Source organism: Equus quagga, chromosome 1 (genome assembly GCF_021613505.1).
Source record: "Equus quagga isolate Etosha38 chromosome 1, UCLA_HA_Equagga_1.0, whole genome shotgun sequence".
Lineage (NCBI taxonomy): Eukaryota > Metazoa > Chordata > Mammalia > Perissodactyla > Equidae > Equus > Equus quagga.
Window position 1 is genome coordinate 84,290,867 of NC_060267.1, and position 26,482 is coordinate 84,317,348.

Sequence of the window (26,482 nt, forward strand, 5' to 3'; positions counted from 1 at the left end):
TTTTGTGTTGAACACTTATTTTGTAAGTGGTATACTTTTTAATCTTCCAAATAATGCTCTAAGTGGTGTGTGTATGTGTGCGTGTGTGTGTGTGTGTGAGACAGAGAGAGAGAGAGAGCACAACAATTGGGATAAGCAAGAATCAAACATAAGCACATAAGCAGTCTGGCTGCAGAGCCATGCTCTTAATGACTATTCTGTGAGGTTGTTCACTAGGATGTGGTCTCCCCAAATGCAAGGGCTGTGAAATATTTACTACTCTCTCCCTAATGCCTATCATAGTGTCTAAACATGTGTAAAAAGATGAATCCTTCCTGATTTCCATTGAAGATCTTAATGTCACATACTTTCTCTAAGTGACTGTGTCAGTGTACAGAAAAATCTCATTGCACTATGCATTACAGTGTTTGCCATGCTCAGTATTTCTAAGTTCCTGATATTTCCCTCTCCTCCTCATTCCCTAAAGAGAGAAAAGCAGCATGAGGATGGAGAACCAGAGCAGCGTGTCTGAGTTCCTCCTCCTGGGGCTCCCCATCTCGCTGGAGCAGCAGGGCATGTTCTTCACACTGTTCCTGGTCATATACATGACCACAGTTCTGGGGAACCTGCTAATCATCCTGCTTGTCAAGCTGGATTCTCGCCTCCACACCCCCATGTACTTCTTCCTCAGCCACTTGGCCCTGACTGATGTTTCCTTCTCCTCCGTCACTGTCCCAAAGATGCTGTTGAACATGCAGACTCAGCACCTATCCATATCCTATCCAGGATGTGTTTTACAGATGTATTTTTACCTACTTTTTGGTTGTGTGGATAATCTCCTTCTTGCAGTGATGGCATATGACAGGTATGTGGCCATCTGTCACCCTCTGCGTTACACCACCATCATGAGGGAGGGGCTCTGTGTGCTGCTGGTGGGTGGCTCCTGGGTTCTTTCCTGTGGCAGTGCCCTCTTGCACACACTCCTCCTGGTCCAAGTGTCCTTCTGTGCTGACAACATCATTCCCCACTTTTTCTGTAGCCTCTCCATTCTACTTAAGTTGTCCTGCTCAAATACCTCCCTCAATGAGCTGGTCATATTCACTGCAGGGGGTGCAACTGTCATTTTTCCTTTTAGTGGCATCCTGGTCTCTTATGGCTGCATTGGGGCTTCTCTACTGAGGGTCCCCTCTACTAAAAGGATTTGTAAAGCCTTGTCCACCTGTGGGTCCCATCTCTCTGTGGTGTCTCTATTCTATGGAACAGTTATGGCACTGTACTTTTCTTCCTCATTGAGCAAGTCCAATGTCAGAGACATGATTGCCTCACTGATGTATACAGTGGTGACCCCCATGTTGAACCCCTTCATCTATAGCCTAAGGAACAGAGACATCAAATTGGCTCTTGGGATTCTTTTCAGAAGCAGTATCCTTTGTGCCAAGTGAGCATCACCTAATTGTTTTCTCATTTCACCCACTGACCTTGTCAGAAATGCCATCTTGGAAAATTGTGTCCTGACCATGCCCGTGTTTCTAGCATCGTGCCAACTATCCTTCAAATGGGTAGTTAGGTTATTGGACCCAATCCCTTTCACTTTATTCACATCTGTGGTTCATTTATTCCTTCATAACCCTAAATATGCATTTGCCACAACACACATTCATCTTTATAGTCTTCAAAGCACCAAACTTCTTATTAGTTTGGTGTAATTGATAATCCTGAATAAGTTGCACTATTGTTTTGTCTTTCTGAAAAGAGATGAAAGACTTGCTAAGAAAACAAAGCATGCCAACCTCCTCTCTCAAAAGGAAAACATGGCACAGGCATTTTATGCTTCCTTTTTAAAGATAAAAACAGTTTTGCTTTAGGCTAAGATTAAAGATATGAAATGTGATTGTATTTTGGACTAAGTTGTACCATTTTACACTCTGAGTTTCTGACTCCCGGGTGGTAGATGGTCAGAATCCTCAAATATGTTATGGTAACTCACTTTATCTATAATAAAATGAACATTTGGACTCTCAAACAGAGTCAGCTTACATTTTGTGGAACATTATTTTTATAGGTAGAAAAAAAAACCTCCTCAGCAATAGGTCTTATATTTTTAATTATCACTCTCAGTTTCTACCTGTTAACGTAAATGAGATATAAATTAGCTCCTCATTTTCTCTTTCTTGTCTATTGTCTTGCAAAGCTACAATATTCAGGGAATTTTCTAATGTTTAGTACTTTTTAAAGTCCAGAATGCTTACCTTCTTAATATAGTAGTCAGATAATAAAGTGCTTTTGATGGTTTGCTAAAACTCAAAAAAAATTTAATTTGATTTTGCCTGTGACAAGAACTTAATAAGGGAACACAGAGGAATCAATGCCATTACCAAATTTCCCCATTCTTGGAAGACTGTGTTTTTTCCTCAAAGTTGGATTTCGTGGTGAGAACAGCCTACATTTGTCTGATTGATTTTAGCATGGGAAAATGAGTACTTTAGTCTTGTTCCCAAACTTAGAGATGCCACTTCTAATAGGGGAAAGCTAAATGCATGAATTTATAGTTCATGCACACAAAAATATTTACTGCATGACTACTGTATGCCAGGCAATTTTCTAAGTTCTGAGAATAGAAGTTAAAGAAAAAGGACCTCCAAATCAATCCCCACACAGAGTTTACAACTCAGCACTCCTGACCCTACTCATCATGATCTGTTTTTTCCACAACTACACTTCTAATGCACCATAAGCTTATTTCCTTTACTGTCACTGCTTCTTTTCAGGAATGTAAGCTCTACACAAGATGGGTTTTTCTGTCTGAAATAGATAAGAAAATTCCTAAGGTTTGTTTGTGGGTAAAAACTGCTATGCATAAACGAAGCATAAAAAGGGAAAGCAAGAGTGCTGTGGGGGTTATTCAACATTGTGTGGTCCAGGTAGAGCTCATTGGAAAGGTAACATCCAAAGATGTATGTGAGGGCAGGTAAGTGAGCCATGGGGATGTCTGATCAAAAAACATTCTAAGCATGAAGATCAGTAACTAGAAAAACTCTGAGGTGAGATGGTGCCTGGTTTACTCCAGGAACATTAACAGGACCTCTGTAGCTGAACAGAGCCAAGTGGAGGATGGATGGTAGGTGATAAGAGATACCAGGGGACCAGATTTTGTAGAGCACTTAAGTTCAAAGTAGGTGTATTAGTCAAAGTTCTCCAGAGAAATAGAACCAATAGGATGTGTGTGTGTGTTTGTGTATGTGAAGAGAGCGCGACAGAAGGGGAGAGAGATTTATTTTATGAAATTGGCTCATGCATTTGTGGATGCTGCCAATTCCAAAATCTGAAGAGTAGACTGGCAGGATGGAAACCAAGGGAAAAGTTGCACTTTGGGTCCAAAGACCATCTCCTGACAGAACTGTCTCTTTTTGGTGAGAATCAGACTTTTTCTTAAGGCCCTCCACTGATTGGATGAGGCCCACCGACAATATGGAGAACAATATGCTTTACTCAAAGTTTGTTGACTGCAATGTTAATTCCATTGAAAAAATACTTTCATAGAAACATCTAGAATAGCATTTCACCAAATATTTAGGAACTGTAGCCTATCCAAGTTAACACACAAACATAGTAGAGTTTTTGGTTTTCAATCTGACTGATTTAGGAACCCATTGGAAAGTGTTCAATAGAGGGATAACACGATCATACTTAATTTTGTTATTGTTTCTTTAAAAAAAACAGATTTTGAGGTATAAGTAATACAATAAACTTCATATATTTAAAGTCTATAGTTGAACAGGTTTTACATACATATATACCTATGAATTATCACCAGAAGTCATCAAGATCATGAAGTTTCTCGATACCTTCTCACCTCCTCCCTCCTTGCTCCTCCCATCTTTCCCCAGGGGAATCAGTGATCTGTTTCCTGTCACATAGACTAGTTTGCATCTTCTATAACTTTATCTAAATGGAATAATACAGTATGCATTATTTTATTGCTGCCTAGTTTTACTCAGCATAAGCACTTTGAGATTGATTCATTTTGTAATATATATCAATACTTCATTCTTTTTATTGATGAGTAGTGTTTCATTGTATGGATGTATCACAGTTTTTTTGTCTATTCACCTACTGATGGACATTTGGGCTGTTTCCAGTTTTTGGTCATTAAATGAAGCCATTATGAACATTCTTCTGTAAGTGTATGTATAGACATATACTTTCTTTTTCTTTGCCGAAATACCTAGTGATATGCTAGATATACGCTTAACATTTTAAAAAATTTCAAACTATTTTCCAAAGTGGTAATATCATTTCACATTCCTATCAGCAGTATATAAGAGTTCCAGTTTCTTCATAGCTTCAACAACAATTGGTAGCAGCAGTCATTTTAATTTTAGCCATTCTAAAATGTGTGTAGAGGTGTAAACAAGTTTATAGACCTGGAGCCACTTGATTGGAGGGGTGTCTGGGTTCTTTTGAGAAAGAACTGTAACTGGGGGATTTTTTTTAACTTCTTCTTGATTCTCTCTATTCCACGCCTGATTTTTTTTGTACCCCAGCACTTTTCACCATTTACCTACCATTTATTTTTCATTAACATCTTTTCTGCACCCCACTTGGATGTGTGTTCCATGAGAGGAATTGTGTTTATATTATTTACTGCGACATCTCCAGGGCATATAGCAGTGTCTTACTTTTGTGAGAGCCTTAATCATTATTTGTTAAGTGAATGAACAAATGAATTCATTCAGCAATTACCAAATGCCTATTGTGAGCCAAAGCTGATCCCTAGTGAATACAAAGACATTGACAATAAACCCTTACATTTATTAAGCCTTGATTTTGTGCTTATTTAACCGTTCTTCAAATTCACACTAAGAATACTATTATTATTTCCACTTTGAACAACCTGAGTCTCGGAGATCTTTGATAGATTCCTCAGGTATGCACTATTATTAAGAGGGAGAGGTCAGAGTCTTTTCTCCAGACCTTATAGACTCAACCCCTGTACTCCTCAACAAGGCACAGACCCTTGCCTAAAGCAGCTCACTGAGGAGCGGAGAGACCTGTAAATGTTTAACGGGCTCTATTTTCTAATGGAGGCCTATGTAGGTGTTGTGGGAGCCTGACGAAACCTGCTTAAGCCCTTGCAATGCCTGGGCCATACAATGCTGTACAGAGAAGCTAAACTCATGATGCAGAGGCTATGGGTGACTGGGGAACCTCTTGCTTCCCATCTGGAGACTTGACCAGTAGCCCAAGGTATCGCTGACATTAGGGACACTTTCTCATGTGACTCCAGTTTCAGCTTAGCCCCTCTGAACCCTAAACATGCTCCTTTCTGAGGGACCAGGAGGAAGTTGGGCAATTAGCTGTTAGTTGAGTCCTTCTCTAGTCAGGGACTTGGAGTTGTTTCCCTGTGGCATCTCTTTCTGATGGTTAAAAGGAAATCTTCTTGCCCATGGTTCTGAACCTGGTGAACAGACATGAAAGTCTGTAAAGGTCCTTGGGCCACCAAGGTTTGCTCTTTTTCCTTGGATCCTGGGTCTTCTGGACAGAAAGTGATGATTCAAGTATCAGCAGGAAGCAGAATGTATCTGAACTCATAGCACTGGCTTATATCAGAAGGAGAGCAAAATCTCCATAGCTGTGTGCGTGTGTTTATGTGGGGGCTGTGTGTGTGTGTGTGTGTGTGTGTGTGTGTGAACACTTTCCCATTTAATAGCTTTGTGGCCTTGGGTTTGACTTCTCTGATGCTCAGCATCCTCCACTGTCAAAGGGGAATAATGATGATGCTCTAAGATCTCATTGGTATGGTGCTTAACAAATACTAGGCACGTTGTAAGCACTTAGCAAGTTATAGCCTCATGGAGGCTGAGACACATGACTCTCCATTTCCTGACACTTGGGAGACAATATTTGATGTGAAGACAGGAGTATTAGTCCCATCCAAAGGATCTACAAATCTCCAGGTCTCAGCTTCTCCTCTTCCTTACTGAACATTTTCCCAGCCTCTTGTTTTCACACATGGTGATGATGAGATCAAGGCGCATTTCTATACTGTTCTCTTCCCATCAAAGTACAGCACTGTGGTTTTATTAGCTGCTCTGGTTTCTCCTCCAGGAGAAGTTTGAGACCCCAGGTTAAGTCTGACCTAGCAACCTTAAGTAAGAATCCAGTCCTTGCCAGAAGAACTGTCCCCTCCTTGTGCCCCATGAACTGAGCCAAGCAATGACCCCAAGCAACCCCCAGATCTAGAATAAGCATCTGTTGTCATATCCTTACACAACAATGTTCATGTCAAGTTCCTCTCCCAAGAATATGGGTATTTTATCATTTAACCTTAGTTTAGGCTCCTCTACCTCCCATGGAAAGAAATTGGTGGATTCTCTCTCTTGTGAAAAGATTATCAGAAAATCTACCTTTGAGACCAGGTTCCACTGGTCTCAAATCTATAAATGCAATACAATATCTTTGTGACATTTTGTACATGATTTCACTACTTGTGTTAATAAAATGGAAGGAAAAAAATCACTGTCTTCTCTACTACCCAGACACAACATAAACACTTATGGATCCAGTGAACTGAAGGCATATAAAAACCATTTGCAAACTAAAGGACTGTAGGAAGCTGAGTGAAAACAGTTATCTGAGCAGGAGGACTCCTTCAAATCCTGAACTAATATTTTATAAGGTCCTGGCTCTTTTGTCTAACTAAAGAGAGGGATAAACTGTAGTGTCATTGGAGCAGAGATTCAAACTAATTTTAAAAAAATGAGAATTGTGACTTCAGAAGTTACTAACTGTGTGATCATGTTAGTTTCTCACTCCTTCTGAGTATGTATATAATAAAGTTTAATAAAACCTATCTCCTGGAACTGTTGAAAAAATGTAATCAGGCAATAATGCAAAAATATATTTGTCTGATATAGTGCTCATTAAATGTCAATTATTATCAGTGTGAATCAGTTTTAGGAAATAGTGATGGTCAATTGGGTAATTGTGGATTCTAATAGTCACCTCCAATACTTCGGTATTTCCTTTATGTTGCAATTGTAAATGAGATTGTATTCTTAATTTCTCTTTCTGATACTTCATTATTAGTTCATAGAAACACAACTGATTTTGTATATTGTTTTTGTATTCTGCAACTTTAAGGTATTCATTTATTATTTCTGAAAAATTTTGGGGGCATTCTTTAAGATTTCCTATTATAAAATCAAGTATTCTGCAAATAGTGACAGTTTCAAATCTTCCTTTCCAATTTGGATCCCTTTTATTTCTTCTTATGACTGATTTCTCTGACCAGGACTTTCAATACCATGTTAAATGAGTGGTAAAAGTGGGCATCCTTGTCTGGTTCCTGTTTTTAGAGAGATAGCTTTCAGTTTTTCTCCATAGAGAATGTTATTAGCTGTGGGTTGGTCACATATGGCCTTTAGTATGTTGAGGTCCTTTCCTTCCATACCTATTTTATTCAGAGTTCTTATCATAAATGGATGCTTTATCTTGGTAAATGCTTTCTCTGCATCTATTGAGAAGATCATGTGTTTTTATTCTTGTTAACGTGGTATATCACGTTGATTGACTTATAGATGTTGTACCATCCCTGCATCCCTGAAATAAATCCCACTTAATTATGGTATATGATCTTTTTAATGTATTCTTGTATTCAATTTGCTAGTATTTTGTTGAGGATATTTGCATCAATATTCATCAGTGGTATTGGCCTGTAATTTTATTTTTTGTCTTGCCTTGTTTGGTTTTGGTACCAGGGTGATGACTATAGTAGTTACTGGCTTTGTGACCATGGGCTGTTTGCTTAACATCTCTTAGCTCCAGCACACGTGCATGCACACAAACATAGAAGAAACATATATATAAACAAAATACCTTCATTTTAACTGCTGCATAGTAGGGCACCTGTTTAATAAATTTCAAGTATAATAAGATTGATATTAAGAAATAGTCATGTTACTAAGATAAATACTAATTTTAGCAGGCATCATCAATCTTACAGCATCTACTAGTTCTTAGGTTCTAGGGAAAATGTTCAGGTGTCTTACTGCTTATGGATACTTATAACTGAGCCATTTTGATACACTGAAGATAGATGCAGAGAAATAGACAACAAGAGAGATGATAGAGGGCCGGCCCCATGGCCAAGTGGTTAAGTTCACGCTCCGCTTCGGCGCCCCAGGGTTTTGCCTGTTTGGATCCTGGGCGCGGACATGGCACCACTCATCAGGCCACGGTGAGGCAGCGTCTCACATGCCACAACTAGAAAGACTCACAACTAAAAAATATACAACTATGTACTGGGGGGATTTGGGGGAGAAAAAGCAGAAAAAAATGAAAAGATTGGCAACAGTCGTTAGCTCAGGTACCAATCTTTAAAAAAAACGAAAAAAAAAGGGGAGAGATGATAGAAGCATAATTTACTTTTTCCAAAATGAGTAAAATGCATCAAGCTACATCACATTAGGAAATTAACCACATGGTCTAGGGTGTGTGTCTCTGCACCTTGCCTGAGACATTGAGAGCCCACGTACGTGAACACAACTTTTAGATCAGCCACCTTCTTCTTTATAATTCCCACCTCACATTTCTGGTGTATTGGGTTCCTAAAGATCAACTTAGGATTTATCTGGGCACTTGACACTAGCATGAAGATATTAGATGACATATCTATGCCCTTACCATATGAAGAACTCTGCTCTAACATCATAAATCAAATTGAATTATTTAATTTTTCTGTAAACGCTACGTGTGGGCATTGTTGTGCTTATTTTGTAGAGGTTCAAAGGAAGCTAGGAGAAATTAAGATTTTGAAACTAGTTAGGACGTATTAGGGTCAGATCCTCCTCGAAGTCTAGTTGCAGATACACTGATTTGAATTAGTTCTTGAAGACTACTCCTTAGAATGTGAGCTCCATGAAGGAAAGGTCTTTTTCTGTCTTGTTTTCTCCAGGAAACAGTATGGCATCTAACATGTAGTTAAATAAGTAAATAAATTCCCCCTGGTTTGCAATGAAGGAATTTTGATGGCCATTGGAACTCTGATGGCTTCCTCCTGCTCTACTAGGGTTCAGTGGGGATTCAGGCAAAATCATGAAGGAAATATCCTGAGGAATTCTTCAGTAGAAAGTAGATAGCTCTACTGTGATTTCCATCACCACTATTATTTTACACATTCTCCGTATTCCTTCAACCTAACCAGAGAGAAGAGGAGTAAGAGGACAGAGAACCAGAGCAGCGTGTCTGAGTTTCTCCTCCTGGGGCTCCCTATCCAGATAGACCAGCAAGGCATGCTCTTTGCCCTGTTCCTGGGCATATACCTAACCACAATGCTGGAGAAACCTACTCATAGGGCTGCACTCTTGCCTCCACACCCCCATGTACTACTTCCTCAGCCACTTGGCCCTCACTGATGCCTCCCTTTCATCTTTCAGAGTCCCTAAGGTGTTGATAAACACGCATACCCAGCATCCATCCATCGTCTATGCATGGTACTCGACATAGATTTTTTTTCATATTCTTTGGTTCTATTGTTAACCTTCTTGCACTGATGGCATATGATAGATATGTGGCCATTTGTCACCCTCTACACTACACTGCCATCATGAGGGAGAAGCTCTGTATATTTCTTTTGGCTGGATCCTGGCTCCTCTCTTTCACCTGTGCCCTATCCCACACCCTCGTCCTGGCTCAACTGTCCTTCTGTGCTGACAACACCATCCCCTACTTCCTCTGTGACCTCACTGTCCTGCTTAAGCCCTCCTGCTCAGACACCTCTCTCCATGAGATTTTTATCTTCATTGTTAGGGGATTGGTCATTTTCCTGTCATTTACCGGTGTTCTTGTCTCTTATGGCAGTATTGGGGCCACCATCCTGAGGTTTCCCTCAATCAAGGGGATCTTCAAAGCCTTGTCCACCTGTGACTCTCACTTCTCTGTGATTTTTCTGTTCTATTGGATAATTGTGGCATTGTACTTTTTCCCATCCTCAAGCAACCCCAGTGGCAAAGTCATAATTGCTTCAGTGAAGTATACAGTGGTCACTTCCATGTTGAATCCCTTCATCTACAGCATGAGGAACAGAGACATAAAAGGGGCCTTGGGGAAACTTCTCAGGAAGGAGATCTTTGTCTCCAAGTGACAGTACTCTCTTCTTATTCTTATCTTATTCGCTGACCCAGTCAGATATCCTTGATAATGTGTAGTTAGATGACCAACTTTGTTCCTTCTCCCTACACACTCTCCTTTTCGTAGTCTCTCCTATTTTTGGTCCTCTATAGTCCTTGGGATTAGAAGTGTAAAATATATTTGCCAAAGATAGCTTCTCACTCTTTAAATTCTTGATTCCCAAACTGAAGAAGATTCCAACTGTCACATGTGTTTGAGAAATATTTCTTAAACATAGAGTGAAATGTAGATTTGACCCTATCTTCAAATTAGTTTTAATGTTTATAAAATTGAATCGATTTAGAAAGTAAGGTGTTAGAAAATATTTGCATGAAAATTAATGATAATCTATAGTGCTGAAGATCCTAGTCAATGGTTTTCGGACTTTTTTTCATTTTTTTCTGCTATTGTGAACAACGTTGCTATGAACCTTCTTATTTTTGTCTCCAGTTGTACATATGCAAAACTTCTTTAGGATATAAACCTGAGAGAAGAATTGCATGGTCCAATGTACATTTTCAACTCTAAAACATAAAGCCATGTTGTTTCTCTATTAGAAACGAATAAGATTTCCAATTAATATACACTGTTGCCAACAAAGAGCAATTTCTAACTTAAATTTTCCAACCTATTAATATAAAATGGAATCTTATTGAGGTTTTGCCTTCCCTGATTATTATGGAGGTTGATTATCTTTTTATGTTATTATTAATCCATTTGAGTTTCTTTTCTCTGAAATACCTATTAATCTCATTTTGCTTATTTTCTGTTTTTGCGAAGGGACATGTAAGGGTATTTTTGTTACTAAATTATAAGCTATAGCAGGGGGCAGGTTTTGAAGAACGTTCAGAAAAATGGTAGGGAATGGGATAACAGAGTCTAAAGATAAAGGTCTGTTAGGAAGTGGTATATGTCATTTCCTAATTCAAAGAGACACTTTTTCTCATATTCATTAAATAAGAAATCCTGCAGAGTCACTGTTTTTGTCTTGATCTGATGTATTAAGGAAAGAGGTAGGTTCCAATGATGTTCTTCTGGTTTGAGAAGGAAGTCTTGTCAAATCATGACTTTTAGGAACACAGGCCGATCAATTGTAGCATTATAATCAGAGCAACAGATTATCAACCATGATCCACACAACCTAGAAACCATTTCTGAAATCTAAATACCTTACATGACTCTTCATTCAAACAGCAGTTCCAAGTATAGATTGGTTTTAACACAAAACAGAACAAATAAATAGCACTTATGAATATTCAAACATCTTCACCTCAGATAACAAGCATATGATATTCATCTCCTATCTAGCTTCAAAGAAATGGAACTGTAGATGTGTGCAATAAATTTGAATCGATTTTGTGAGAGGTTTAGTAGAAAGCATCTATTGAATGGTTATTGTATAGTCTTGTGAGAAACTTACACCAAGAGAATGCTGACTCCATAGCCTTTGGGCAGGAGACCAATATCTATAGAAACTGTCTTCCATTCTCCAGGGTCCAGCTGTGGTGATGAGATATAAAGTCCCTTAATCTTTTGTTCAGAAAGTGAAAGTATTAAAGTATTTCTGGTGTTCTTGAGATAGCAAAGGGTTCAGAAACAAGAGACTTTTGTTGACACACTCAATCTCTGGCTTCATTTATAATGGACTCTGAATCACAGTTTTCCCAATGCCAACCAAGCAGGCAAAAAGCTTTGTGAATCGTAAAGTTCCCAGCAGGTGCTTTGTGGTTATTATCATCATTCCTCCAAGGGTGAAGTTTCCTATGGCCTGCTATCAACAAACTGTTCTTCCCTCAAGGGAACCAAAGGTAACAAAGCAATTATTTCCTGTTTGTCTCTAATTTGGAGCTGGAAGTAGAGAACTGCCCCCCACACCCTCCACCTCCCCGCCCCCCGCTGCCAGGCCCTCTCCATGATTGGTAAAGTTAGAACCCATGTTCATTGCTCAGGAGTTGTAAATAAGCGTGTGTTCATATGTCTATCTTATTTGCTTTTGAACTGATAACGCTTCTCCCTGTTGCAATGCATGTTTGAGACCCTTAGAGACTCCACCTGCTTCTTTGTATCCTGTGTCTTCTAGAGCAAAATGAGAGAACCTTCCCAGGCCTTGTAACTGAGGTATATGTGCTCATCACCTGAGATGCATTGTAGAGCAGGAGTAGAATTTAAATTCAATGGTGTGATGGCACGTGTTTGCGTGTTGATGTGTGTGTTTGTGTCCAGTCTGTGGTACTGATCCCTAACGTGGCTCTTCCACTCCTCACACCAGAGAATAAGCTATGAGAATAGAATAAAAACATTGCATTATAGTTGAAACGGCCTTACATAAACTGGCTCCTGAATAATTCTCCAATCGCATAACTTGCCCATGCTAACTATGCTCCTGAATTTTCTCAGTTCCTCAAACACCATAGCTCTGTCCTCTGAAAATGGCTAGAAAGCCCATTTTTATAATCTTCACACAACAGGCTCTTATTGTGTAGGATTTATTTTAAAGACCCCATTAAAACAGGCTCCCTCCCCACATTAGCCTCTTGTAATTTGACAATATCTATCAAAATTGTGAATGTATATATCCTCCAATCCAATTTATAGGAATTTATCCTAGAGATATATATATATATACACACATATATATATATATATACACATATATATATGTTGATATATATGTTAATGTGAAAATCGGCAATATGAACGATGTTATTAATGAAATATTGCTGGAAATAGAAAAATATTAGAAAGAAGCTAGATGTCCATCAGACAGCAAGTCAGCACTCTCATGGTGAGAAACTCACTGTTATTAACATGGTAGTGACTAACAGCACTGTGTAATTTGTCTCAGGTAATAATATTAAATTAACAGGATTCTTGATGTAGTGGACTGAAGAAAGTAGGAATTGTAGAGATAATTTTAGTCAAATCGGGAGAATTGGTACATAATGTAAAGTTTAGTTAACCCCAAGATGAATGGTGAGTTCTGTAGAAAGACATGTTCTCACTTCTCAGAGAGAAAGATCTTTAGACTGCATGTCTTTATATAGTATATTGATTCCATTTTTTAGCAGATAGGCAATCATGGTCTTTTTCCCTATCATATTGTGAGTGTTCCCATGGACGAGTCTAAGACTAACTGATCTCAAGAAGAAAGAGAGAGAAATGACAGCAAGATCAAAGTGTAAGAAGTGTTGGTATATAACGAGAAAAATATTAGTTATGAATCACTGGCATAAAACTTAGGTTAGGAACTGTGAAAAAGGAGACATTATTCGGTAAAATCTGGACAGACACTTACAAAGAGCTTATTCTTTGGCAGATCCAGTATCTGAGTGGGAAAGCCAAAGTATTTCCTGGTGTTCAGAGTACTTGAATAAGAGTGATCTCATTAGAACTGAGGGAATTAGATGGGAATTTGGAAGAGAAACAGACTTTTTTCTCCATATTCCATGAAAATTCCTTTAGAGAGAGTTCTGGTAGACTGAAAATGTTGAGGAGTGGGAAGGAATTTTCTTAAGGGATGAACTGATGTCTACACAACTAGGTATGTCACTAGGTCTTATATGTTATTGACATACATTCTTGTCCTTAATGCTTTGCCTTGATTAGTTACATATGTTTCCACCAAGTCTCCAAATTTTGATTTCTGGGAGATCAGAGGACCCCACTGAGTTGTGTTGCCTTGATCCAATCCATGGAAATAAAGCAATAGCCAAAGCATTTGTGAGAGGTATGAGGAAGATTAGGAAAGGCCAACAGACCAATTGGAGAGCCTCTACTAGAGTTTCTAATAAGTGATTACTGACTTAACCTTAACCATAATTTCCTAGTCTCAGATTTCTGTCATGAACCCCTGGACTCCTCATTTGAACCTGTTCTGATATCATCATTCTGATGTTTCATGGTTTCTCCAAAAGAGATTCTTTTGGTTTCTAGATGGATGCATAATAACCTGAAGTCAGAGAAACACTAGCCCATCAGTAGGGTAAAAAGCATGAGCCATTCAGGTTAAAATTCATGTACTGACAAGTTCAAACCATGTTTCATTACGTGATAGTCATAATGATTTCTCATACTTTCACATTTTCATTTCTTTTTTTTATCTCCAGCAAAAGAGAAGAAGATGAGGAGGGATAATGAGAGCAGTGTGTCTGAATTTCTCCTCCTGGGGCTCCCCATCTGGACAGAGAAGCAAGGTGTATACTACACTCTTTTTCTGGTCATGTACCTGACCACAGTGCTGGGGAACCTGCTCATCATTCTGCTCATCAGGCTGGACTCTTGCCTCCACACTCCCATGTACTTCTTCCTCAGTCACTTGGCCTTCACTGATATCTCTTACTCATCAGTCACAGCTCCAAAGATGCTCATGAATATGCACACACAGAGTCAATCCATCTCATATTCTGGGTGCATTTCCCAGGTGTATTTCTTCTTGCTGTTTGGGTGTCTTGACAGCTTCCTTCTCACATCAATGGCCTACGACAGGTATGTGGCCATCTGTCACCCCCTCCACTACACCACAATCATGAGTCAGAAGTTGTGTTTCCTGCTAGTAACTGTGTCCTGGGTCCTATCCTGCACTAACGCACTTTTGCACACCCTCCTCCTGGCCCGTCTCTCTTTCTGTGGACATAACATTCTCCCCCACTTCTTCTGTGACCTCTCCACATTACTTAAGCTGTCCAGCTCAGATACCACAGTCAATGAGCTGATTATAGTCACTGTGGGAGCAGTAGTCATTACCCTGCCATTCATATACATCCTGGTCTCTTATGGTCTCATTGGGGCCACCACCCTTAAAGTCCCCTCCACCAAGGGAATAGGCAAAGCCTTGTCCACATGTGGCTCTCACCTCTCCGTGGTATCTCTGTACTATGGAGCAATTATTGGACTGTATTTTTTCCCCTCATACAGTGAATCCAATGACAAGGATGTCATCGTGGCTGTATTCTACAGTCTGGTCACTCCCATGCTAAATCCCTTTATCTACAGTCTGAGGAATAGGGATATGAAAGGAGCTCTGGGGAATGTACTCAGTAGAGGAAAATTTTCACCATGATGAGCATTTTTTTTTCCTATTAAGCTAATATAAGTCTTGCTTCATCCTGCACATGCAACACGAGCATCCTTTCCTCTCTGAATAGCTGCTTTTTAGTGAAACTTGATGTGACATTCTTCCTTCAGTCTCTGTTTCACTTGGACTTAGTTTTCTTCTCTGTTTAGTTTTTGTTCATTTTAGAGAGTCATGGGAAAGGTTTATTTATAATTTTTATGAAGTTGTAGCTTTCAGTCTTTTATTTTTTTATAGTTTACAACTCTTATATAGCAGTTTTTCCCTTCTCAAGATAACAAAAATATTCCTTCTGGCAGTTTCTTGATTTTATTTTTGTGTTTAATTTTGTAATACATTTGAAATTTATTTTTATGAATGACATCAGTTAGATATTGAGTTTTATTTTTATTTCTAATTTCATATCAATTGTCTGAATTTTGGTTGCAGTTATGTTTATAGTATTTTAGTATGACATTTTTTTCCCATAAATTCAGAGGACCTGACCAAAAATTGAAATGAGATGATTTTCTGTAAAAGACCAGGAAAATTGACCAGATAGGACTGATACTGGTCCCAGGTGGTGAACTCAAACTTGACTGTAGCCCTCTGTGTCCTTGGATGGCCAATTTGGCCAATTGGTGTGAAGCATGGTAGTGAGAGTGGAGATTTTAAAGTTGCTTTCCAAGTGATGATGTGAGTATGGGTGATGAGTCTACTCTGATGAGGTGGTTCAGTCTTTCATGATATGGTGCTAAGAATGTCTAGTAAGAATATTGGGAAATCTGGGCAACCTGAATTGAACTCAGGCAACACTTAGTGTAGTTTAAATATACCTGAATTCTAATAAAAGTACTTCCCTGTCCCAAGTTCGTGAATATAGAGTCCTATGTTTCCATCTGAAATGGTAAAGTTTTGTCTTCAGTCCTTGAGGAACTACCTCTGCTCAAGGCAATCATAGCTAACTTCATTGCTATATGCTGATAGCTGTGACAAATATTTCTGTATCCATTATTCCATTTAATCTTAGTAATTGGAATAAAGGAAGTGATTTCTATTAAGAGAGGCTTAGCAAGTTGCCCAGTGCCACAAAACTAGCACTTATTTAGTGGAGGTGGTACTCAAATTACTCTACGTGTGAAGTCAAATCTTGAGTACTTCAAATAACTTCAATATGTTTCAAACTTGAGCAATATTTTTACCCATTTTACTTGGAAATTTTATTTAAACTTTAAAAAATATTAAAATTGCATACAATAGAAAGAACTTATATAACATATACAGTATAAATATGTATGTGTATATATATAGTATGTTGTTTGTGTATATATAGGTGCATATGTATTTTTTTAATATATGTGAAATCTAATCATACTTTAAAGAATAATATTAAGAGTAATCACTTAACAATCTCCAGGCTAATCTAGTAGAAAATTATCAATATTGTTAAGCCCCTTGTATCTTCTCCTCATTTGTATCTTCCTCTCCTCTTAAAAATACCCAGTATCTTTAATATTTCCAATATTCTCTTATTTTTCTTTAAAGTTTTAACACTTATATATTTATCCTTCAATTTTTCCTGCTCTAGAACTGCATATAAGTGGAATAATATTATATTTATTTTTATAGGCTTTGCTTTTGCTGTCTAATACTGCCCTTGTGAAATTCATCTGTACTGTATAATATTCCATTGTGAGGCTCTAATAAACTTGTCTGTTCTATTTTCTATGGCTGTTTTGTTTGCTTTCAGCATTTGCTATTACAAACAATGCTGCTGCAGACATTCTTGTACATCATCTAGTGCATATATGCAAGATATTCCGTAAATTCTATACCCAGAAGAAGAACTACTGGATCGTGGGCATGTGTATATTCAACTTAACTATTGCTGCTAAACTCTTCTTAAAATAGTTCTACTAAGAAGCCAGTATGAAAAGTTTACATACTGTATGATTTCAACAATATGACACTCTGGAGAAGGCAGACCATAGAGACAGCAAAAAGATCAGTGGTAACCAGAGTTCAGGGCTTGGTGGGGAGAAGGATAAATATGTGGAGCAAAGGGGATTTTGGGGACAGTGATACTATTCTGTATGATGCTGCAACAGTGGATACATGTCATTATGTATTTGTCGAAAAAAATATATACAACACGAAGAGTGAATTCTAATGTTATCTGTGGACTTTAGTTAATAATATACCAATGTTGATTCAGTCATAACAAATGTACCACATGGATGCAAGATGTTAATAATAGAGGAACTGGGTAGGGGTAGAGGAGAAGTATATGGAAACTTTCTGCTCAATTTTTCTGTAAAACTAAAACTACTCTAAGAAATTTTCTATTAATTTTTTTTAAATTATACTAATTTAAATCTTCACCACCTGATATGAGAATTCCTATTACTTTACTTGTTCAACAACACTTGGTATTGACAGGCTTCTTAATTTTTGCAATTCCGGTGAGTAGAAAATTATATCTTATTGTAGTTTTACTTTCTAGTTCCCTGATTATTAATGAGGTAGAGCATCTTAGCATATGCTTATTGGATATATGTGGCAGAGATGGCTGACTGTCCACCAAAATTTCATGACCTCCTGTAAACATGTAAAGTTGTCACTGGGAGGCAGTTGCCACATTTTCTACTAATCTAGATGTAGGTACATGGCATGTTCTCCCCACTGGAGGAGAATGTGACATTCCTGGGTAGAATTTTAAAGAAGAGTATGTGTCTTCTCCTCTATGGTCTGGAAGCAAATGACCTGCTGCCCTGAGAGATAATTGAACCTGGTCCCTGAATTACCACATAGTGAAATGCCCTCAACCTACTATAAGATCCACACTGCACCACTAGAGCAGCCATCACAATCTTTATTGACACAAAATTTTCTTTTGTGAGATACATGATTATTTCTTTTCCCTGCTTTTTTTATCGGATTCTTACTCTTGTATTTATTGTGTTGTAGGACAGACTCCATATAATCTGGAAATAAATCCTTTGTCAGTTGTATATATTGCAAGTGGCTTTCACTGACATTGGCTAGTAAATTATTTGCTTTTCAATCTGGTTTAAACCAAATATATTAGAATTTAAAAAAAAAAAAAGACTTCCCTGGGGGCCAATCTGGTGGTGCAGGGGTTAACTTTGCACATTCTGCTTCGGCGGCCAGGAGTTCGCTAGTTTGGATCCAAGGTGCTGACCTGCACACTGCTGGTCAAGTCATGCTGTGGCAGACATCTCACATATAAAGTAGAGGAAGATGGGCATGGATGTTAGCTCAGGGCCAGTCTTCCTCAGCAAAAAGAGGAGGATTGGCAGCAGATGTTAGCTCAGGGCTAATCTTCCTCAAAAAAAAAAAAAAAAGACTTCCCTCTCTCAGGTACCTAGAGATAGCGTGCTTTATTTTTATGTCAAGTTTTCAAACTGCCTTCATTCCTTGAAATTCCTTGAAATATATGAAGTTGATTGTTTTTAATGTGTTAGGTAGAGATTCATTTTAATGTTTTTCATATAAATAATGAAGTTTTTAAAAGTAATCAATTTTAAAGACTTTATTTTTTTCTCCACTACTCTGCAATAGATGGCCTCGACTAATAATGGAAGTATCAATTAGGTAATTTCATCTGTACTGCAAAAAAATAGATGCAGGTAAATGATGGGTAATCTTTAAGTTGAAGCGTATCGGTAAGGATTTGTTCAAGAGAGTAGAACAAAAGTGTTTGCCTACAAAATTGTTGCAAGGTTGGAGAAAAACCAAAGAAGTTGCCTTTGAAGATTAAAAAAGCCAAAGCTAAAGATTTCAGCCTAAAGCATAAAATAGATAGTTTCAAAAGATTAATGTGTAGTAGCTGCAAATCTCAAGAATCACTGAAGAACTCCTACAGGTATCTCAGTCTGTAGCAGTAATGCAGGTGGCTCTTAGGAGCTCAGTTGGAAACTACTATGAATCTCACATCTGCTGATACTTCCAGCTACAATTAACTCCAGAGAGGAATGGCTTCCCCTCTGCCTTCTAAATCTCTCACGAGTTTCTCTCATTGGAAAACATTAAATATGAACAATACAGAAAAGAATAATCCGGAAAATGTAGTTTCCAGTCTGACCACCAAAATGCAAGACAAGCCTTCCAAGTGGGTGATGATGATGCTAAGTTAACAACAGACAATCTAATATAGGACATAAGGACAAGAAAGAGGGATTCTGTGGGAGGCTGAGAGTGCCCATACACAAGTCCCAGGAACAGGATGAGGATGCAAGGGACAGAGCCAACCTAGATGAGCCCACTTTAGGTCAGATAACCAGAAGATGGTCAGAGAAGCATGAGTGAGACCAGCCAAGTCTGGAAAAACAACCATCCCAAGCTAGATCAGCCTAAGGTAGATCAGCCAAGCATCAAACAACCCTCAGATTCATAGGTAACATAAATGCTTATTGTTGAAGCCTGCTGAGATTTTGTGGTCATTTGTTATCCAGCATTTTTGTGGCAAGAGTTAACTGATATACAGGGGGGTGAAAAAGCCCTGTGTCACAATGGCACGCCTAACATCAGTGGAGTGTGAAAGTACATTCCTGCCTTGGAAACGAAAAGGAAGGAGTAAATATTTTTTTAAACAATAATCCAATATACAACACTTAATATCTGGAATCTTGAATAAGTACTTCTCAGAAGATGTAATTTATTCCTGCTATTCTTTCAAAACTGATTTAATTGAGGATTGTTTCACTCTTCAACTGAATAAAATCTCTTATGAACACCATAAATTCTCTTCTAACCCTTAGGTATTAGAAAGGGTAAAGATTACTTCCTATCATGAACACTGCCTCAATTCTGTAGTTAAATTTCATTTTCCCTCATTGGATCTGGCTGCAGGCAAACATCTGAAGTCCAGAGAGGAGTCATACAGTATATTATCTCTTGTCCCCTCATTTTTCTCAAGTCTAGTTGGAGTTGCTGAACTCACCTTCTGGGGATGGAGTATGGAAGGAAGAAAGAGAAAGGGACAACGATAACATGCTTTTTGGGTTGCTACCCTATTAAAAGGTTTTGACTTCTCTTGACCTGGATGGTGGTTAAAACAGACTCATTCGCTTATTGTCACTTCCAGGCCAGGAGGTATTCAATGACTTCTGGGCTGGCATCTCTGTGATATAACTAAATATATTTCTTCCTGTGAAAGCTTCTCCTCATAGCCCTTGGTTTTGTGGTGGTATATTCCCTTCAGATCTCTTATTCTCTCTTGGAGCTTCCTAGATTTCTAATGGGTTTTCTTGATAAGAATTGAAAATGGTTTTGCATCATTTCTCTCTCACACATAACCCACCTGTGGTCCATAGGGAACATTTTTGCTTATTTTGTCCCACCATGAAAAGAAGTAAAAGTGTTTCCCAATATAATTCTATTCTATAATTCCAGTTCTTTCTCTCTCCCCTCCTATTTCATTGTTCCTATTTCTCTCACTCTCATAAAAGCAAGGGACATACATCAAACTATTTAAATGGTTCTTTTGAAACTTCTGCCACTAAACTTCAAGAGAAGAGGAAAGCGCCCCCTAATCTCTTGGAAGATTTGGGTTTGCTGTACAGCTTTGTCAAAAAAAAAAAACACAAAAAACAAAACACATCGCTCTACAAGAACCTCTCATCTCCAGTTCTTAGCACTTTTTAGATACACATCCACGTTGAGAGGCTCAAAAATTATGAAATTGATTATTGAGCATTTCCTACAAACATCTTCATTTTGCCTCTTACAACTCACTTTAGTATTTTGTGTCTATCAAATCTTGATATATCAGCTAAAACTTCCAATTTCACAGCCAGACACGTGCTGCTCCCTCTTTCTTTGCTCATCAGGACAAGATAGAATTTCATGTGCCTGGATAATTCTAATTTTTTAAGTCTCCGGTAGAGCAACACCTTCTCTGGCAAGTTTTTCATATCCTCTGCCACTAGGCTGAGCTAATTATTCCTCCTCAGGGCACAGTAATCCATATAAACAATCATAGTCCTTGGCTGAATCACTCTGGAGTCAGACTGCCAAGACCGAAATCTTCCTTTCACTAACTGCAGTTTAAAGGAAGTCTTCAGCGCTTTGAGACTGAGTTTTCCCTACATATCTCTTAGGGTTGTTGTAAGGATTAAATTAGTTGATTTTAATGTATATTAAGCTGTTCAACCAGTAGCTGAGACAATAGAGGTGACATTTATTTTGCTGCTGAATATCTATATGTGTTTGGAGGGTAAGAAAGCATGGGCTCTATTCCTGAAGGACAAGAAAGTAGTGTATTAATTATTACGTAAGGAGGGTAAAATTTAATATGTTTTCCCTGAAAGTTCTAGAAGTGCTCAGGGTCCTGGCATGCCTGGGTGCTTGGGTGAAGGAGAAGTCAGTTTGTCACCAAAATTGAAAATTCTTTAGAAATGGAAATGTGAAAGGCCAAACACATTTTATAACAACTCTAATATTGGGAAAGGGTCATCCTGACAGCTTCTAGTCAGTGATACCAGCCAAAGTGACATAGCATCCTCAAAGTATTTACAATCCCCATTATCCAAGAAAAGAGCAAATTAATTCTTAGAAAGCATGTAACATTTTAATACTCCTCTTAGAAGGTGCGAGCATAATGTCAGCCAAGATTTCTGAGCAACAGCTGTGGAAGGAGGACAAGTGAGCTATATTTTTAATAATGTGTATTTACATGTAATTGTGGAGACAAGATCATATAAGTATTTAAAAACAAAAGTAAGTATCAGATGGAAAAATATGTTTTCTTACTCAGGAGTTTTCTCAATGCCCCCTTCACGTCTTTATTTCTCAGGCTATAAATGAAGGGGTTCAACATGGGAGTGACCACTGTGTACATCAATGATGCAATTATGTTATTGCCATTGGTGTTGTTGGATGAAGGAAGGAAATATAGACCAATAATTGCCCCATAGTAAAGTGTCACTACTGAGAGATGAGATCCACAAGTGGACAAGGCTTTGCAGATGCCCTGGGTAGAGGGAACCTGGAGGATGGTGGCCCCAATATGGCCATAAGAAACCAGGATGCCTAAGAATGGAAGCATAATGGTTGTTAACCCCACAGTAAAGATTACCAATTGGTTGAGGGAAGTGTCTGAGCAGGACAACTTGAGTAGGGCAGCAAGGTCACAGAAGAAGTGAGGGACAGTGTAGTCAGCACAGAAAGACAGCTGGGCCAAGAGGAGGGTGTGCAAAAGAGCACAAGCACAGGAAATGAGCCAGGACCCAGCCACTAGCATGACACAAACGCTCTGACTCATGATGACTGTATAATGCATAGGGTGACAGATGGCCACATACCTGTCATAAGCCATTGAAGTGATCAGGAAACTGTCCACAGCAGCAAAGAATATGAAAAAATATGTCTGTGAAAGGCACCCTGCATAGGGTATGGATTTGTATTTAGTGTGCATGTTCATCAGCATCTTAGGGACAGTCACAGATGAGAAGGAGACATCAGTGAAGGCCAAGTGGCTGAGGAAGAAGTACATTGGGGTGTGGAGGTGAGAGTCCAGCCTGATGAGCAGGATGATGAGCAGGTTCCCCAGCGCCGTGATCAGGTACATGCCCAGGAACAGGGTAAATAATGCACCCTGCTGCTCGGGCCGAATGGAGAGCCCCAGGAGGAGGAATTCGGACACACCGCTCTGGTTCTCCCTTCTCATACTAATACATCAGCTGGAGGGGAAAGTTGAAAAGAAAAGGAATGTCTTAGGATAAAAAAAAATGATCATCGTGGCATAGCATAATAGAGATATTCTTTTGATCTAGGGAATGCCTTCACCCATATTTTCCTATATTTGATGCATGTTTTGATAGATATATGTGGAAAAAGTGTAGGTTTACTATATACAGCCGCTTTCGTTCTTAATCAGGTCCCATCCTCTGTAAATGATAATATTAACAATTAATGTTTATGAAATGCTGTCCTGATGCACTGTTCTAATAGCTTACATGTAGTGGCTGATTCAACAGTCTTAACTAGGCAAGCTAGGTAGGTATTGCTGTTATTTCCACCTTCAGATTGGATAGCTGAGGTAGACAGTCTCACAGTCACTGAGGAAAGAAGAAGAGAAGCAAGATTTTGGACCAAAGTACTGTGACTTCAGTTTGATCTCTGGAAGTAAAACAAGTGATTTGACATCAGAAACCTCATTAACCTTCATAATTTTGTGTGTAATGAGCTGTTTAATCCTGTATCCTCTGCTGCTCTACCCATTCCATGATTATTTCTAATTTATGCTTTGATTATAGACCCAGAACCCATTGCAGACAATTATTGCATACACAATATAAATTTGTTGATCAAATAAAAGATGTCATATCTAATTAAATTCATCATGGTGGCCTCTTTAAGAAACTTAGATCAGGTCTTGTTCAAGACCCAGGTCTAACCCTAATAATTCCATTAGTTACCACATGGCATCACATTCAAAGTAGGACAATCTAAAAGTCACACATAACTTTAAAAAGGAATTCTAATCTGTTTGGTGTCTCTAAAATAACCCATTAGAGATTTATTTCCTAACCCACATCAATATTTATCAAAATATCTATATAGTTTTAAAAGAGAAGGTTGAGATTCACTATAACATATCGAAGCTTTTATAAAGCTACATTGATTACAACAAATAATGTATTATTACAAATATAAACCAATAAAACAGTGAAGGAAAATAGAGACCTAGAAACAGACATGTTTATAATGATGACTTGGCCTCACCATCACTTTGTCAGCTGGATTCAGAAAGCAACCATATACCAGACCCAGTTCACTCAGCACCAACTGAGTGAAAGAAAGAGTGCAATTATGAACTAACTCAATCCAGGGTTGAAAATTCATGTTAAATGATAACTTTCAGTGACTACAGCTGAGTAGCCAAGTGGCTCCCTATAAAGTCTGGAAGCATATATCAAATCATGATATTTATGAATGCTTTACCATTAGGTCTCCCAGAAACAAGTGAAAGATAGTTTTCCACTTAGTCCTAGAGGCAGAAGGCTTTCTGCACAGATTCCAGCAGAATCCCAAGAGATCCAACCCTGACTCCACAATCTTCAAGGATTGTGGAAAATCAGTGATGGAACACTCTCTAATTTTCCTAAGATTCCTCAGATTACCTGGGTCAGTTTTGCTTGAGGAGACATGCAGAACTGTGACTGTGTAGTGTGACTTCCATAACAACATTGAGCCTTCCACATCCCTACCGGAAATACCACCCTCAATAGGCTGCTGGTATCTAAAATTCTTTTAACAAGAGAAAAAAGGGCTTTAAGATCTCAACTATAGATTCAATTAAAAAGTAAATAGTCCTGGGAGAGAGAGCCTCTGGCTAGCACTGTCACAGACATGGAATGTCTGGGAGCTGTTTGTATTTGGGGACCAGGTATGGATGGCAGAACAAGGCACTAACCTCCTCAGACAAACTGAGGGTGGGATACGGATGGGGATTACAGGCAAGATGAAAGCAGAGGCTGTGGACACTGAGAACAAATTTGCTCTTTCTAGTTTGGCTGAGATGACTGCTTCAGGGCTGGAAATAGTTGCACTGTTAATAAAATCTAATTTAACACCTAATTTCATCAGGTGCTTTTCAAATACTGTTCACTTTTTCTCACAACATTTCAACAGGGCCATCCTGGTACTCATTTTAGAGAGGAGAACATTGGGACTCAGTGATGAAACTTGCCCAATATTATAGCACTAGTATACCTTGAACCCGGGATTTGATCACAGGTCTATCTGGCTTCAAAGACTATATTATTCCCACAATGTTACATGCCTTGTTTAACTATATCTTCAAGCAAGACAGTTCTTGCTGCCTGAGAACACTTAAGAATTTCAGGAAATAAATCAGGAAGTTTGATGATCAATGAAAATCTTTGGATTCAAGATAGATGCCTAGATGGTAATATCAATAATAACAATAAAATTGTAACAATTATTCATTAGTCACATATTTACTGTGGGAATAATATAGGCCAGATGCTGTGGCATATATTTTATATCATATCATCTTAAGAGGACCACAAAAATGGCATTATTCTCATTCAACCTGTTGGAAATTAAGGCTTAGAAAGTGTAGGTAATTTGACTAAAATCATTCAGCATGAAAATGATGAACAGATCCTTCAATCCCAGATTTACCTGATTTCAAAACCATGTTCCAAACACTATGATATATTGCCTCCATTAGAGCATAATTTGATGAAAAAGAGACATGTGAATATGTTCTCCTCATTAAAGAGAAAAAGATGGGACCTGTAATTTTCATCAAAGCCTTTGGATGGATGTATTGCCTCAGTCCTTAGGCAGATGGTCAGAAGTGAATAGAGAGACTAGGATACCAGCCACTGGATTTACAAAGATGACTGCTCATAAAGTGAATTTCCCAAGACTCCAGGACACAAGCAGATCAGACTCTGGTCAATGTTTTTGATGGACCACCTAATTTCTATCAGTAAGGCAAAGGTTAAGGCAAGTATGGTACACATCCATTGGAAGTAATATGACATAGCCAATAAAATGAGTTCCTGAAAAGCTCATGATATAATAGTTGAAATAACATAATAGAAAATTACATATATGTATCTTTAAAATTATTTGCAAAATTACTTATTATTATTATTATCATTATTATTATTATTATATTTAATGCTTGAAAGTTTTGCTCATAGCTTGGATGCAGGCCAGATATTCACCAAAACTATGAAAGAGATAACATTTTCCTAGACAGGAAAGTACAAACCCCATGGAATTATAATTATTGTGTCTACATAAGTTATTCAAGATGACACAACAAAATTGTATAAATTGCCTGCCACGAATCTGCAAGATTTTGTAACAGATCATTTACACACACACATGCACACACGTATTGTTGAATGAAGTCTATAAATGCTGTCCTTACCTAACGTGGGTGTGAAAAATTCAAATACTGTCATTTCTGGGGCACAAACTAATTTTTCATTTTCTCTCCAAAAGACTGAGAGCTGGGACAAAGAAAAAAGTCACAAGCTCAACCCTGAAATGAGAATGCGGTACATGCTCTCTTTTTCATGAGATCCTGACAATGACAAAGGCATCCACTTTTTATGAGCCAGTCTGGGAACTCAGGGGACCTAGGCCACAAATTGTTGGTGAGGGGCAATATGGGAGTATTATTGCATTTTCTGTACCCATTCCCAGGGGAGATGTGCCTTTGCTGGATACTAAAGATAGTCAACTCGTAGAGGAATATAAATAAGGACGTTTATT

At 38.4% G+C, this 26,482-nt stretch overlaps 2 protein-coding genes and 2 pseudogenes across 2 annotated transcripts; 3 read left to right on the top strand and 1 right to left on the bottom strand.

Moving 5' to 3' along the window:
• The first annotated feature begins 473 nt into the window (after window positions 1-473).
• Window positions 474-1,421, top strand: LOC124248830 (olfactory receptor 1J4-like). Its single transcript, XM_046679374.1, has one exon. The coding sequence runs from the start codon at window positions 480-482 to the stop codon at window positions 1,419-1,421; it is 942 nt and encodes a 313-aa protein (XP_046535330.1). The 5' UTR covers window positions 474-479.
• A 1,510-nt stretch (window positions 1,422-2,931) lies between these two features.
• LOC124247771 (olfactory receptor 1J4-like) lies at window positions 2,932-10,123 on the top strand (annotated as a pseudogene).
• A 4,085-nt stretch (window positions 10,124-14,208) lies between these two features.
• On the top strand, window positions 14,209-15,208 carry LOC124248789 (olfactory receptor 50-like; annotated as a pseudogene).
• Window positions 15,209-21,947: 6,739 nt separating this feature from the next.
• LOC124248799 (olfactory receptor 1J1-like) lies at window positions 21,948-22,889 on the bottom strand. Its single transcript, XM_046679309.1, has one exon. It carries the CDS (start codon window positions 22,887-22,889, stop codon window positions 21,948-21,950), a length of 942 nt encoding a protein of 313 aa, XP_046535265.1.
• Window positions 22,890-26,482: the final 3,593 nt, after the last annotated feature.

Excerpts from the sequence above, each read along its gene's own strand:
- LOC124248830 (XM_046679374.1), top strand. The coding sequence starts at position 480 with ATGAGGATGGAGAACCAGAGCAGCGTGTCTGAGTTCCTCCTCCTGGGG.
- LOC124248799 (XM_046679309.1), bottom strand. The coding sequence starts at position 22,889 with ATGAGAAGGGAGAACCAGAGCGGTGTGTCCGAATTCCTCCTCCTGGGG.